The sequence below is a fragment of the Neopelma chrysocephalum genome, unplaced genomic scaffold (assembly GCF_003984885.1).
Source record: "Neopelma chrysocephalum unplaced genomic scaffold, ASM398488v2 Primary Assembly neopelma1_97222, whole genome shotgun sequence".
Taxonomy (NCBI): Eukaryota; Metazoa; Chordata; class Aves; order Passeriformes; family Pipridae; genus Neopelma; species Neopelma chrysocephalum.
Window position 1 is genome coordinate 1,810,612 of NW_020925863.1, and position 16,747 is coordinate 1,827,358.

At 36.5% G+C, this 16,747-nt stretch overlaps 1 protein-coding gene and 1 long non-coding RNA gene across 9 annotated transcripts in view; one reads left to right on the forward strand and one right to left on the reverse strand.

Annotated features, from left to right (window-relative positions):
• The window catches only part of NTNG1 (netrin G1), a 149,526-nt gene that overhangs the window by 19,456 nt on the left and 113,323 nt on the right, over window positions 1-16,747 (reverse strand). The window contains exons 7-9 of one of the 7 annotated variants that reach the window (XM_027671839.1): window positions 15,056-15,115; window positions 9,881-10,048; window positions 4,282-4,419 (exon numbers count right to left, since the gene is read on the reverse strand). The exons of 2 other annotated variants lie outside the window; for them this stretch is intronic. In XM_027671839.1, the coding sequence (XP_027527640.1) occupies window positions 4,282-4,419; window positions 9,881-10,048; window positions 15,056-15,115 (366 nt within the window). The remainder of the gene's footprint in view (window positions 1-4,281; window positions 4,420-9,880; window positions 10,049-15,055; window positions 15,116-16,747) is intronic. 4 more of the 7 variants (XM_027671833.1, XM_027671834.1, XM_027671835.1 and 1 more) reach the window with 4 other exon arrangements.
• Window positions 4,439-16,747, forward strand: part of LOC113961486 — a 40,223-nt gene continuing 27,914 nt past the window's right edge. The window contains exons 1-2 of one of the 2 annotated variants that reach the window (XR_003532319.1): window positions 4,439-4,515; window positions 16,265-16,342. This is a non-coding gene — a long non-coding RNA (uncharacterized LOC113961486). Of the gene's footprint in view, window positions 4,516-15,316; window positions 16,343-16,747 lie in introns of those variants that run through there. The other variant, XR_003532318.1, reaches the window with a different exon arrangement.

Consider the following 16,747-nt stretch of genomic DNA (forward strand, 5'->3'; position numbering starts at 1 on the left):
GATGAACTGGAAAGGAGGGCATCCTGGTTCTGAATTTCTATTTCTTTTTTTTTTTTTTGTATTTTTTCCCAGGCACAAATTCAATGTGTAGGTATTGGAGGACTCACCAGATTCATCTGGGTACACACATGTATAAAAGATCACTAACCTTCAATGAGGAGACAATTGCATTTATATATTTAACCTGTTTAGAAAGAAGTGCATGATGTATTTTTTTTTAATGTTGTTTTTTTAACAAATAGGTGGTATATCTCTTTTCTTCTTTTCTTGCTGATTGGTAAACACAATCTTCCAAAAGCAAGTGTTAATTTAAGTTCCAGGTTTACAATTTCAAGTTTGATTTTCTTTGGCAATTCAATCTGCATGACGATATTGATCAAATGCCTCAGCTTATAACATTTGTAACACATGATAAAATCCACCCCAAAAAAGCTCATATTTAAATAATCATGTAATAAGTTGAAGGCACACTGTGACAGAACATGAATTATCTAACAGGCTGCAGACTAACACCAGTTTAGTCTGGAAGACAGATACAAGCACTGAGTGCAGTTTTAGCATTGAAGATAAGAGTGTAATCCTTTGCCCACTTCTATTTAAAATCAATGAAAAAGGGTAAAAAGATAAATTGTTCAGAGCTTGATGTAAGGCATGTGGCTGAAAACTCATTTGCTAATTGTTTAAAATTTGCACCATTGAAGGAAGATGATTTAAAACAGAGGTTCACAATCGGGTGCACACTACCATTGGTAACTCTTTTACTCACTCTAGGCCTTTGTAGTGCTGTGGGTTCCATGTCTTTATTTAGTCTTTGACTGTATGAAGAGAGATAGTGAATAATATTAATCATTGAACCTTCCCTCACCTTTCCCCTGTGAGGTGATCATGACTAATGAAAATCTGAGCTATGCTGGTAAACTGATATTGGCAAAAGAGTCACTTTTTCTTTGCCTGATTGGATAAATACGCAGCTGGTTTTGGAATCAGTTCTTCTGTGAGTGAAATTAAAAGGTGTTACTTTAAAATGCTCCTGTATATATGCAACAGAATTTAGTCACCAGAAATGTCATAGCCAATAAATACAAAAGATGCAAGACTGTAAGCAGTACATGTAGAAAATCAAGTGAATGCTCCTGCTTAATATTTTGGCTTCATCCATTTTTTAAAAGCTCCGGTGGTGGTTCTGTGTGTAAATGTTTCTACCTTTTGATACAGATTCTTTTTATCACAAAGCACTATGTTCAGTTTAAGACTGATCCAAAACGACTGTAGTTGCTGGTTAAATTTCTTGCCAGGCTCAAAGCTTTTAATTATGTTCTTATGTTCATTTTTAAAGGAAATAGTTTAATTTCTATAAAACAGAAAAATCAAATATAGCTGTGTATTTTCTCATGTTCCAGGAATTCTAAAAGGGTTTCAGGACCAGACTGTTCTGTTCTTAATTCATTCCCTGTGCTTTGGTCTATGTATGCATGCTGGTGAGAAAACCATTGTGGGTGCCTGGCAGGGAGGCCCCCAGCACTTCCCCGCACACACAGCGCCTGCAGCATCCACGGTTCTGGGGGAGGGCTGAGAAGTAGCACAAGGCACAGTTGCATCTATTGTGCCTCTGTTTCTGAGGGCAGCAAAACTTCCTGTACCAACCAGACCCTGCTGACCACTACACCTATGCAGCACAAACACTGAATGCAAGAAGATAACAGCTGTTATCACAGTGCTTTTTATCTGGGAGGCAAAGTCTAAAATTGCATCTAACCTCTGTGTGCGCAGAGACGCCAAGTGATGAGAGCTCTGCCTAGATGCTCAAGAGGTTTTAGATTAGATCAGTAAGAGTGAGGTACCTAAATGAATAGTTCTGGGGATAATAGCTTCTGTGTCTTCTACCCATGTGTGGTACAAAGTAGACTCCAAACTGTAATTTATCAAATGATATATTGCGAGCCTTAGAAAACACAACAGGACTTCTGTGTTGTTTTTTTTCCCTAATATATAAAATTATAACACTCCATTTACTTACAGAATCATACAAGTAATTAAACTAGCTATAGTATAGATTTAACTTATTTATCTACAAGTCAAGCTTCTGGTTGCCCTAGGTCAATGGTTTTTATCAACAAAGCTCCATAATAATAGATTTTCTTAATAATGCCAATAGGGTATGTATAACAAAAAACAGACAAACACGTCTGTCTGTTAAGCGTGTGTGTGTATCGGTCTTTGCATATATATATTTCTATACAGCACAGGCTCAGGGAAAAACAGATCAAACCCACATGTTACGTGTCTAGAGAAATAATACTTTTGAGCTTGGCTAAGGCAACAGAATGAGTTCTTATTTTTCTTGAATATTGAGATCTGCTTGCTTGCTTGCCCAGTCATTTTTTTAGATTTCAGTGGAAAAATAGTATTAGAAAATTAAATTAATTGGAATTCTGTTCCTCCATGATAAGACTTGAAATGAGATTTAAATCAGCGTGCGCTTGGTAAAACATGGCAATTTGATGTCTGTTCCATAAAACTGACAACCGCATCTAGTTGTTTTTCTTCTGAATTTGATCAGATAATTTGGTCAAAACTTGGAGAATATCTAACAGTTACACAATCAGACAGATTTGTTCAGAAAATTACAACATAGTGAGGGAAACTCAATTAGTTTTGTCAGCAAATATAAAGGCACTAGCTTGCATTTCCAGAAACTGTCCAAAGCTTTTACAAATACTCTTGATTCAGCTAAAATCAAGCTAATTATATGTTGAGCTCAAAAAATCCTCATTAAAACAACATTATTTGTGTCATAATGTCCAAACCTGAAAAGACTTGAGTGCTTTGTTTGGGAAATACCCAGGATCTGATTTGGCAAAAAATTAATAATAGAGAACTTTGAGATTTGAAACACTACTTCACCTGCTCTCTGCTGCATCTCTAAGTGCCCAATAATTTTGTGACTCAAAACTCAAGTACAAGCATCTGGAAAATGAGAAGACAGTTAACAACCATGTGTGAAAAGTATGGTTGAAATGACCTGCCAAACATAAAGAGGAGGTTTCTGGCAGAAGCTGAGGAAGTAAAATTTTCTGAGGTAGCACTGAATAGTGTTGCCCACGCAAATGTCCTTTTTCTGCATATACTCTCTTTAATGCTAATTGGTTAATTATCACAATCTTTCCTGAAACTCTTTATTTATGGTTTTCTTTCCAGATATATTTGTTGCCGTAAGTCCAGCTTTTCCACTTCAGAGGCACTCATCACTTGGAGAGACAGCGGTAATCTCTAGCTTTACTGTTTGTTTCTTTTTAATTTATGACATAAGATTTGCATTTGTTTTAGAGCATTTACAGCATTTGTATGGCTATTGACCAATTTTATAATATTTGGCTAAGTGGTGTCAGTAATTACATTTTCTGTGTTTCTCAGTCTTAAGAATCACAAGCAAGCTCTTGTAGAAATATGCCTTTAATATGTGTGTGTAAAAATGGAGAGAGGCAATGAGAAAACGTGAAGGAAACAGGAAGAGGACTCTCCAGAGCTTCTGGAAGTAGATGATCAAAACAGTTATAAAAAAAATGTTAAGAATTTACTACAAACAAAATTTCCAATAAAAGTCTAATCCTCTATATATTGAAGTGGTATTTCCACTCATTTGTTTATAAGACCTGTAAACCAGAAGAGAAGCTAAATATAAAACTAAGCGTTGAAACAACATCTGCCCAAGCACCATTTAAGAAAAATTTCAGCTCTTCTTTTTAAGGATGTTAATTATACCTCCATTTTTTTCAACCTTTAGCTTTCATCTAGTTTTCACTAATTATTACAGGTAACGAGCCAGTGTTTTGCAGTTATTGTCCAGGGACAGTTTTAAGGTATGAAAGGTTAACTTACTCAAAAGCTGAAGTTTAGGACAGAAAAAAAGTGAACGTGCAGAGAAATCACCTTTTATCTTTTAGGAAGAATTTTGATTTTGAAGTTAATATGCTGATGTTTTAGTATACAAAACTTATTTCACAGTTGTCAAGACACATGTGTTTACACAGCTCAGTGGGAGCTCCTCGAGGTGTTAGTGAGAGAAAGAGAGAGAGAGGACACTGAAAGTCCATTGAAATAAATGGGTGGCACAGTCAGTGTCCTCAGCTGGGAGTCTCCCAACAGGTTCAGGCATTATGGCATTCTTACAGCTCATAGAGCATTTTGCTCATTTTCTGCTCTTCAGTAGCTGCACATGATAGCACACAGACCCAGAGGCAGCAAAGTTGTATGAGAGGGGCGACTCTCAGAGTTACTTACGTTGACAGCCCAAGCTGTGCCAGATATATCCCGGCAGACATTTATCACATTTAGGCCCTGATGTTCCCTCCTTACACTCACAAAATCCTCTGTCATTACAGCGATCATGGACTGAACCAAAAGGGTTACAATAACAGTCTGCAGAAACAAGACAACACATACACACTGGATTCAGGTCTACATGTGGTGATAATTCATTCAATACTAATAAAGGGTGCATTTCCAGTGCTAAAGGTAAAGGAAGACTGTCTGTTATGGATATCTAGAGTAGTGAATATAACTACTACGTGTCCATTTATTTGTTTGCATATGTCATTTCAGGAAGAGACGTTTTATGATGTGAAGAGAAAAAGTAAACAGAAAAGATATAAAGGCAGAAGATACCACGGGTCTTTGAGGATAAGTGATTGTAACAGATTCTCTTTTGGCAAAAATATTTTTGACAATTTAATGAACATTAGAAAAGTTTTGTATAGTACGGATATATCAATGTGCCATCAAGGTGAGAAGTTTCACATTATTAAAATAGGCTTATCTGTGTTACTCAATATTTTCAGAAGTGCTGAATGTCTTTACAGGGCTATATAAATGCACTTTACTTATTTCCAAGATAGTCTTCCTTTATGGTTTTAAGCAGTATAATAATTTTTGTGGATATTTACCATTAAGTTGGTGAGATTGTATTTATCAGTGACGTTAATAAACCTGTTACGTATTCCACAATGGAAAGCTTGAGGTGAGCACTAATGTACAGCAAAACTTATCAGAACTGGCTCTATGCTGCCATTTTAATTTCTCTCACCTCTCAGCGTGCAGATGGAAAATGCAGTGAGGCTCATTCCCTGCTGTATATTTTTCACATGTGTTCAGCTAATTAAAGAATAAGTAGGGAACCCATTTCCTCCCACAACACTTACTGTGTTGTTCATTCACAGCCCTTTTCCTCAATGTGATTACAATATCCGTGTTCAGCTTTCAGCTAGCTGAACGAAGGCAAGACAGTAGCTGGCAGAGCTCATTTTTGGCACTCCTGTTCTTCAGCTTGGTTATTTATATATTTTTTCCCCCCAAATGAAGGGCTGTATCTTATATGTATGTAGACCCATGTAGACCCAGAGTAACTTTACTGTCAACTGAGATAACAGACACCTTTTGGCAGCATCTGATCTCTGCTGCTTCCTCAGTCTGGGCAACCTGCTGGGAGTCTGGATTTATATGTCTGTGAATCGGTGCTACTTTGATGACTACCTTTGGCAATTGTTCCCCAGCATTACGTTAAACCTCAATGATATCATAAATGACAAAATGGAGTTGAACTGGGAAGTTACATATATATATCTATATATCTCCAATGGAAAAACTGTAACAGAAAAAATATTTCCAGAAAGACATTTGTCATCTGTTGTCTTGCTGTTTATTAACTATAAATTACAGATGGCACTTTGAACATTTGGCATGCTGAAGAAGAATGCCAAACAGGGTTCCACAACAATAATAGAGTCAATTAGCTAGCAACATTCATTAATGAAGTTGAAAACTGACATGCCAAAAATACTGTGCAAGGCTGAGTATTATAGCACAGTGAGTGCCACTTGAAAAGCTGGGAATTCTCATGTTAATCAGATGTATGAAATGCTTGTATAAACAGGCATAAAACTGAGATACACTTTGAATGCAGGAATTAAATTTTGCTTGAAGAGTGTTTATAGAAAATCCTGAAAGATAAAAACTTGGAATTACACTAGAAACAGAAGGCCCAATTCTTGTTTAAGTAGCTTTGTTAGACCTAATGGAGTTACAGTGATTTAAACAAGTATTTGTGAAAAAAATGTATACCCTGTGATACTGAATGTTATAGATACATAATATTTTCCAGAGAGCAAGACTCTGACCCTGCACGAGTGAAACCTTTCCTACTGAACTCTATCACATAAGCATGTTGGAAGTACCAGGCCCAAATTGTGCTGTTTAATGGAAAGTAGATAGTAGGAACACAGATTAAGCCAGGCTCTTTTACAAAATTACCAGATCAAATCAGCACCAAACAGACCCAGCAACCTTTAGTAATTGAATCTAGTCTCCATCTTTCCCAATACACAACTGATACCACAGTAATATGACCTACAGAGGTCCACAGAACATCCAGGATCATTGTCCAATGCAGTATCACAGGCTGTGGAACACTTCCCAAGACCTTCCAAATACTTAAGACATTAAAAAACTCAAAGGTCACAATTTCAGTGTGCCGCTTACAACAACAGGGCATTAAATAATACTAAGCTAACACTCCCAGATCGTCCTAATAAGCAGACCACACATAGGTTCCAGGGTGGGGGGAAAAAGTCTTGCAGATCTGAACTGGGAAGGAATTTTCCTCCTAACCTCCATTTGGTGACTGTTTGAAAGGACGGGAAGATTAACAGAAGTAGTCATCTGTTTGCTGAGATTCACTATATCAATGTGATGCTGCCAACAAAACACAATGAAAGTTAAGTAAAAAGAAGGTGGGCTGCAGGTTTGCTGCTTATCAGTCTGGGTTGACAGTGGCTACAGGACAACTCTCGGGGTTCACTTAACCATTTATCATTAGGGCTTCTAAAAGTTTCACAGATGTTAATTGAAGTTTAAGCCTAACTGACTGCAAGGCTGGCTTTCTTAAAGGTGTGACAGCAATCACCATTTCATTTATATTGTAAGGCAAAGGCCATGTTTTATTACTCTGGGTCTACTTGGTGGTTTTCACGCTCTCCATGCTTGCCAGTGTGTGAATTCACTGAAATAGTTATTAGGGCTTTATCAAGAAATAAAAAACTCTTCAAGCTGTTAAATTCTTTTTTCATGTCAAATTAATGATTTTTAACTTCAGAACACCTTGATTTATTCAGAAACTGCAGCCGCCCATGTGAAGTAATTTTCCAGTTAACTTACAAATCCACAAACATTTGATATTTCATTTTAAGAAATAAAATTTATTTTGCTTCTTAAGAAATTAAGGGCATCAATAATCTAGATTTAAGCCCACTGTATAATGCATTGCATATAGTTCACTGGTAAAAACCTTCTCAGTATTTGAATTCTTTAGTTTTAAAAATTAAACAATTTACATTTTCTCCATTTAGTTAGCATCAGCTAAGATTCACAGATTTGTTATCCATGTACTTACCATATATATTTATGAAAACTGTGTAAGCAGTTTTGATAAATCAGAGCCAGAGCCCTGTTAGCTGCCATTAAATTAGCTTATCCAAACATTTTTTACCTTTCTACATATATGGCTGAAGAGGAAAGAATTAGCCTGGAAAAATGACTTTCATATGGGAAGAAGACTTGCACATGTCACTGGAAATCTGCTTATTAAAATGTTCATGTCAACATTTCACTTGTACTTAAACCATAAAAAACTGATTTTAAACTCAGCGAAAAGAGAAATGAGCGTTTCCAATAGAGCAAGACTGTGCTTGACCTAGAAGGGTGGTGAATCCATCAACTCTCTCAGAGTTGAAAATACACTACATTTTCCAGGATTAAATCTCAGGAGCCCCAGTTCAAGAAAATATTTTAGGCACAAGCTTCTCTGTTTTCTGAAAAGTGCTTAGGTATCTTCTCCATTTCACTGATTTTACACATGAGGTATTATGAAAGACTTCTCAAGTTGGCAAATCAGCTAGGATATGTACATTAGGACACATACATTTTGTATGCAGTATGATCACTGTGACTGTGAAAACTGTCTTAGTCCAACAAGAATGTTATTTATTTAAAATAAATACCTAATATATAGCAAACCAGGGTTGGAGCCTACAGTCATTTCAGGTGGTACAAGTCTCATGGGAGCCCAAGGGAATTCTGCTTTCATTAAGGTGGAAAGTCAGCAAATGTTTCACATTGCCTTTTTTTCCCCCCAGACTCTTTTTAAATTAAAGGGTGTTAAATTTTATTTCTGCGGAGTCTAGGCAACTGCAAAGTGCATAGTTGTTTTACTAAGACATTCTAAATATATCAATTGTAAATTAATGTAAAAATTACTTATTTTTGACTTCTCATTTACTAACGTCCTTGTCTTATGTAGCTACAGCTGCTGTCTTAGCATTTCAGTGTACATGGGAAAACAATGTACTGAATGAGCAGATGAAAAATTCCAAACAGAGTAATTTAGTCATATTCATTAGGCCTATTTAAGCAGCTGAAATTATACAGCCCTAGTGTCATACCAATGATGCCTGTCATCTACATCAAACAAATATGTGGGACAGTGTTTTTTTCCAAGAACATTTGATTGTGTTAATCTCCTCAGCACAGTCATACAAAATCATGACTTGCCTACTAAAGTTCTTATTAGCTCAGACTAATTACTGTCAAAGGAGATCATGCATTTTCTGAATGCGTTGCCAAGCAAAGTTAAAAGGACACATGAAATGCAGTGCGTGGATGGATCTGTGTGTTTAATCACAAAGTAAAATGTTAATCTGTCAAGTTACAAACTGAAACAAATAATAGCAACCTAAATAGTTTCTGGCTTGAATCTCAGCAATGGATTATAAAGGATATGAAAATATAATTTATTCATCCATAGTCTATTTTGGCATTAAAATATCTGCTAACTACTCTTTTTGCTTCCTGGAAAATGGAATGAAAAAAATCACAATGATAATCCAAAAAAGGCCCTACTGATGCTTATAAGAAACATTAAATAATTAAATTCTCTACTTCTATTTGTTATTAGAACAGTGTCTTTTTTGGCTACCTGTTAACTACTGACCATTGTAGAAGGCCTCCTTTATTGGCTATGTCCAGTCTTCACCTGAAGTGTCCTCACGTGTGCTATATACTGTCTGTGGTGGCATGAGAATAATGCATATTCTTCTAGTGTGATAAAGGTCTTAATTTTTTTACTAATATGCTTCTCTTATTATATTCTGACATTTTCCCTAATTCTGCAATTTGAATATTTATAGCAGATGCTCATTCTAAAGCACTGTTTTTATCTCAGGATTCCTTTTCTAAATTGACATCACGTTGAACTGGTTTGACAAATTCTGTTCCTAACCTCAGGGATTAATTTCAGTTTCTCCTCTAAGGAGAGGGGAGGTAACACTGCATTTATAGCCCTGTGCCAGGGAGCATAATTACCTGCAATATGTTTTTGTGAAATTCAGTGAATAAAATGGGTTAATAAACATCACTCCCCACATCCTCTTGCTGCAGCTGGCAACTTTTGTGGGTCTTCAGGCAAGTATTCAAGAGTTTGTACCAGTAATTGCAAAAGTTGGGCTGGGAACAAGTATTTAAGACTCAACCCTTTAGTTTTCACATGTGTGATCCCAGTGTGGCTCCCTCCTGCATAAGGACAGCACAGCCAGTTTCTCAGGGAGTGCTGGGGAAAGGACCCTTAGATAGAGAGTTTCGTCGCCATACGGATTCAAAATGCCTCTTTGGGGCTACCAGGGCAATGGAAATGAGGCAAGAAGTCTACACAGATGTTCTTATCCATTGAAAAAGCTCATTCTGGCTTAACTGGCAAGTAAGCAGCAGTGGTCCCTAGCAGCTGCCAGTGGCTGAAAAGGCACAGAAGAAAAGCCGCAGTTATCCCGGGACTGACCTATGCACACATTTTCATCGTCCAGCTCTGCAGAAGCATTTCTGAAGTAGCCCAGCCTGCATAACTCACAGTGCTGACCTCTAGTGTTGTGCTTACAGCTCACGCAAATGACCGTATTGAGCAGCTCGATGTAACTGCACCGGTTGGAGTGCCCGAAGCATTCACAGTCTTTCAAGGAAGAACAGAAATGTATACAAAATGTATACAGCAGCAGAGTAATAGCACATTACATGCTTAGTAAAAATGAACCATGAGCAGAAATATGAATGAATGGCACATACATGTTAATCAATGTAACATGGACAACAGCAGATGTCTATCTGCAATGAAAGTGAAGTTTGTTTCAGGCAGGTTAGCGTGACCCAACAACCATGGCATGACGTCGAAGGTTGGCTGTTGTTGGCAGACCTGATGGAACTGAAGCATTTGCAGTTGTAAACCTTTCAGGGTTACTGGAGGCTCTATAGTTTCTGCTGATAGAAATGCACATATTTTTGCACATTTGAGATGAGTATAAATCAAGACCCAGGAAAAACTTCCTCATATTAAAAATGTTAAATTCAGCGGACAAAATTGTCAAACTTCATTGTGCCTAAATCCACAACTGTAACTAAAATAAATGTTTTTCCTGACAGAAATGGTGAGTATTCAAAAATGCTACTGAACTTGGGGTGCTATAATTCATAAGCACCTTGGGAACCAGACTCTTCTATTTCATGACTAAACAAATCTCTAGTTTGACAATTTTGGCCACCACCTCCTAAAACGATAAACAGAGAAGAAAAGGAAGGAAGAGAGTTGTTAGTTGAGAGCTACTTCCACTGTACTTTTCAGGTAAGCATTAACCCATTTTTGTATTCTGAGATGAAAAACAATTGGGCCAGAAAAGATCATGAAAATTCTGAAATGTGTACTGAATAGAAAGCATGCTTACTGCAGCCATCTGAAATGCAGTTGGCATGACAGCCACTTTTAAAAACCCCCTTCATTAAACATAGAATGCTAGTGCCTTTTAGTCTTTAATCACAAGCAGTGCTTGGCTTTATGCAGAATGAAGGAGAAATTAGGAATGTATCAATAACATTATAGAAGGCACAGCTACGCTCTGTGTTGTAAGCCTGAGCACTCAGCCCACAATGAATGCAGGAAAGGTTATTAGGAGGATCAGAGAAGTAGAAAGTCTATTTAAAAAGAGAAGACTAGGATAATTTCGCTTGTTTACTCTAGGAAACTGATGATAGAAGATATCAATGGGCTATAAATACATCACGAGTTAGCCTTCTGCCATCCTAATGGACAACACTGTGCTAATGGACAACACTGGCACAAGAACACATGGGTGTTAACTGGCAGTTCAGAAATTTCAGCTGGAAATTAGGAGATGGTATCTAGGGTACCCATTAGGGCATTGAGGTTCTTGAACACTTTCAATTTGTAGCAAAACACACTGATGCTTTAGAGATGTAGTTTATTAACTGGTGGAAGAAATTACAGTGTTTCCTTCAGTAACGGAGCACTGGATGCAGTGACTTGGAAGGGCTTCAAGGTCTTGAAGTTAACTTATCTTGTAATTAGATAAAGCTGTAGCAGAGGGTGTAAAATGTTTCCACACATGACAGAGGCCAAGTACTTTGTGCTGCCTTTCCTCTGGTATCCTCCTAATTACGCTGGGACACCTAATGAGCCCACCGACTGTTGGAGGTGGGCATCAGATACAATATTTGTGCCTGTCTATATTTGTAAAAAGAAATAACAGTCCTCATACATGTTTCTGAGCATGCTATGCCCACCTAATACATATATTTCTTTGGCTTTTGTCTGATGTAGTGGACTGTAAATAGACTGCATTTTTTCTTAGACATTTAGCAAAACATATGTTTCAATCTTGAGAGCTGCCTTTCTCCTGCCAGGAAACGTTAATTAATTTTACATATACGCATTTAGTTAACATATATTTCTTGTTCTCTTTGATACTATGCTGCTAAATCAATGTTTTGTGGTTCATGCCAGTCTGATAATTTTGATGCCTATAAGTGCTGGAGTACAGGAAAACATTTGGTGTATCAGTCTCACTTGAGACAAATGAGCAGGGATGAAAAATATGTTAATGTTTGTTGTCTTTTCCAGTTGGTCAGTGTGATTCAGCATCGCAAGTGAGAACTGGCTGTGTGGGGCACAGAAGAGAGATGTAAAAGTGAAAACTAGCACTAGCAAATAGGAATCACAGAAAATTGTTAGGACTGTAAAAGTTTATGTGACTGGCTAGTGATAAGCAATCAATCTGATCTTTCTGAGTTTTGGATTCAGAAGCAAGGCTCTCTTAGTTTCTCTGTCTGACAAAGGACCTGTCTTCTACTACCATTAGACAATTTATTTTGGTGAGATGATACTGTATTGGTATGTTTGTCAGGCTTGCTAAGCATTTTCATGCTGTAGGTGAATTTAGAGGAAATAATTTACCTTGTTTTTCAAATCAGTAACAGGCAACCCAATACTACATTCTTATGTTTCCAAAATATGCAGACTATAACAAAAATCAGGCTATGCTACATCATCTTTGGTGTTTAAAGTAGCAGAAAGAAATGGAGAATATTCTGTGAATGAATGACTGCACTATTTCCACTCTGAAATTTTGATATGACCTTAATTACTACTACACATAATAACAAGCACATTACAAAAGCACAAGAAAAAAAAGCTGCACATTAAGTAATTCACTCTGTAACAAGGCTTGCTCCAAATTATGATTTGGAGTAAAGAAGCATCTGATAATTATGAAGGACTTGGATGTACACATATGCTCCTAAACATACGCAAAAGGACTACCCAAGTTCAGAGGTGGGTCATTGATACTGAAGGTAAACGATGAGACCAGTTCTTGTACTTGGTTGCATTTATATGGGTACTGCTCTTGTAACAACTGTGCTGTGTGAAAGAAAGTCTTTGTCTGAAAGTTAACTTATGCTAAGGTACAGGAAAGCTCTAGGAGTCTTGATCTGACTAGTAAATGCTACATGGTGTAGAAAAAAACCACGGTTAACTTGAAAACAGTCTAACATCTCATCAAACATTAATAATGGGAAAAGGAAAAGAAAAAGAGGCATGGCAAGTAATGATTAAATCAATTTTGTGGTAATGTTTGCTTCTCCCCTGCCTCCTCACCATTTTGCTAGTGCAATAATTTGCTGCTGTTGGCCTGATCAGTGAATCATTTTTACATCCCTCTGTGTTTACAAAAATAAGCTATGTAAAGAGTCCTCATATGATTGAAATGGAATTATTTTCTCTATTGGCTACATGAGATGCTACACCACTCAAACATAGCACATAGAATTGCATTCAGCATCATGCCAGCTGGGAAGCTAATAGTTGTCAGTGCTGTATGGCCTGTCTACCTTATCATGTGGTTCACCTTAACCAGAAAGTAGCTTGCTGGTTAGAATTGTCAGAAGCACAGCTTAGCTGTTTAGGCACACATCTCTGGTGTAGCAGCCTAACCACTTTTCATGCGCTGGCAAAGTCATGCAATCACTGAAGGAGATGGGGAAGAAGTATCAAAATCAGGCTGCACATGGTTTACCAACAGTGAAATGACATGAGTGTCTTACAGAGCTAGAAAATGCTGCTTTCAGTTCTGAGTACCACATGTCAGGAAAGACACAGATAAGTTGAATAACAATAAGGAGTGAATGGTTTGAAAACTAAAATCTCAGAGCAGAGGTAATGATAGCTAGATAGGTTTAATGTAAAGGAAAAAGGGAGAAGAGACCGCTATATTAGATGTGATCATTGTCTTTGGATGATTCAGGAATTGTCAAATCCCTTGCAAACTCATGGAAGCATTGACTCTATCAGCCTTTAAAAACTATTTTCCAATGCAATGATTCTATTGCAACAATCTTGATCCTGTTGCAGAAAGTATGATAAAATTACCCACTGAAGGAGGCTCACGAAGAGATTGATAATCTAATTGTTTTGTTTCTATAAATTGAACACATTTTGCCCCATTACATCTTTGAGATGACATACTATTGTTGTGAGGACGAGTTTCAGCTGAAGCTTCAGCTGCAACCAGTAAAACATGAAATGCCACCACATGAAACAATGGTAAACACACATGGGAGGGTCTCATAGTTTTTAAACTAAGACAGGTAATGCACGAGACAGCTATAAGTGTGACTTTCTAATTAAAAGCACAAAGCATATTTCAAGAAAAGTGCATTCAGAAATCACTACATTATTTTTAGTTTTTTCATTCTCCAGTAACTCCGTGTTCCTCCTCCATACACTACAGCAAACAAAGGAGATTTTACTGTAACCTTAGAAATTACCTGCTTCGTAACAAACAGTATGGCTCATTACCATGATCTCATCAAATGGGTCAAACTAAGTCCAAACATTTGTTAATAACCCTATTCCTTGTTAATATGTATTTCATGAATAATGAGATATTCACAATAGCTACAGAAAGACAAAACATCTTCATACATACTCTTTACAGATAAATTGATGAGGAAAAACAATGAAGAGATCTCAGGGTTCAGACTGTGAATGACAGATATGCTAATGAAATGGGCTGCCTGTACGTCAGAGAGAATATTGGCATGCTTTATTATGCCTATATAATCCCATTATTTTGATGAAACACTGAACAATTCAAAATGTAATGCCTACACTCTGAATTTGCACACTTACAATAAAATGAAGATGTAAGGCACACTTACAATGCATTAAAAGACATAACAATGCATTACACTCCATGGCATTTACAGATACTTTTTGAGGACATGGACAACTGATGTTTTCTGTATTGTTTTCCCTCAACTAATCTGCTTATGTTTCCTCTTTTACAATTTATGCATATCAGTGAGGAACACAAGACTCTAGTAAACATCCTTTCTAGGCAAGGATCTGAATGGTCATATTCATACATTTTACTCCTTTAAAAATAAATGCCATGTCACTTTATTTGCCAGACACGACTCTCTAAGAAGCAGATTTATTTTTTTTTGTATGGCCTATGTTTACGCAACTTAATGCTTCTGTTATATTCAATGAAGATGCCTCACTAGTAAACTAATGGGTACACTTCACAGATATTCCAGATTCATACAGTGCAATGTTTTCACAACACAGAGCACTATGGAAACACTGTATGAATCCTAGAATTCCTACCTCTCTTGTGGTTTGCAACTTGAACAGAAGAAACAGTTGACATAGCTAATTTGGGAGCAACTGGACAGTAATAAAATGAACAGTAAATTAGAAAAGATATCACATAGGAACAAATCAAAAGATTAAAATAAACATCTTTATTTTCTAACTTTTAAATTAAATTTAACAATGGTTGTTGTTTTCTAAGGAAAGAGTGAAAGATAGAGAAAATGAATTATATACTACCAACTATTGAATCATTTGAGCTGTAATACCCAAGATCAAGACGGGGAATGTAATTCACATCGACACACTTTGGCAGTTTTGTGTTAGAGATTATTTGGTGATTTCTCCTAATCCATGACAAATGAGTATATGGTAACCAGAGCGATCTGAAAAGGGTTTTATTGAATTTATATGCGTATTTATTCTGGCCAAATAGTATAAACATAAACCCACAATAAAACAATTAGATATAGGCAGATTTCTGTAATTATTCTTTTCATACACTATCCTTAACTGAAGTATTTAATCTACAATAAATGTTAAACACTAACAAATGCTGCAAACACACATAAACTGAATAGAAATGCTTGTAACTTTTTGTGTTTTATGTTCCCTAACAAAACATCAAAACTAAATTTACTTAAACTCTTTATTTTTGGGGAAGAAACACTGAATAATTCTGTGCTGTTCGAGACATATTTTGCAACAAAGTCTTAGATCACTCACAGTATAATTAAGCTATGAAATCCATTAGAAATGCTAAGTATAATTTAATTGGGAATGTTTTGATTTAAAATTCCTTTGAATAATGTAGGCTAATCCTTACAGAAAGAGAGGAACGGAGATCAATCTGTTTTTTTCTGTTTTTTAAGGAACACATGCAAAAGCTTGGAAAATACAACATGGGCTAAATGAAGTTACTGGAATGCTAAGTATCACTTTATCAGGGATATTTAGTTTAAAATATATATGAATAATCTGAACTATAGTACATTGTTGTAGAGAGCAAAGATTAATTAGTATTTTCTGGTTTTTTGGGCACATAGAAACTTGCACATATAACACAGTAGATTTTACATGCATGTGTTTTGATTTGGTCATGGTGATCCATAGATTTAATTACAGCCCTTCCAATGTAATTCCCAACACATCTTGTTTGCTTTAGTGGCTCTTTTTCTTGACTGCCTTTTCATTAATTTTATTCTCCACCTCTGTGTGTTACAGCACAGAAAGGACATCTTTGAACAGTGAAGGCAAGCCACAGGCCAGATTTCTGCAGGGATTTTTGAAGAGGAAAGGGCAGTAAGTAAGAAGAACAAAAGGACATTATTTTTATAATGAACAATCATTCTCAATGTGAAGTATGGCTGAATACTTCTTCAAACAACAAAGAACCTTACTTTTATTAGTCATAAAAAGTAATTTGTTTCTTTCAATGCTAATCATCGTGCCACGGTCTGTGAGTAATTTTTTGTGTGGCGCTCAAATTGTAGAAAACCATGAGTCTGTCCTGCGGAGAACTTGCTTGTATTGTGGATGGCATGAAAGCTGAGAATGCTTCTCAGCTCACTTGGGAAAACAAAATGGAGACAAGACATTAAAAATGGGTTTGATGTAGACAATGACAATCTTTTTCACTCAAAAATCTCAAAACTTACTCAAAATATAGACTGTGCTGTCTAAACAAGTCCAACATTATCTAGGGCT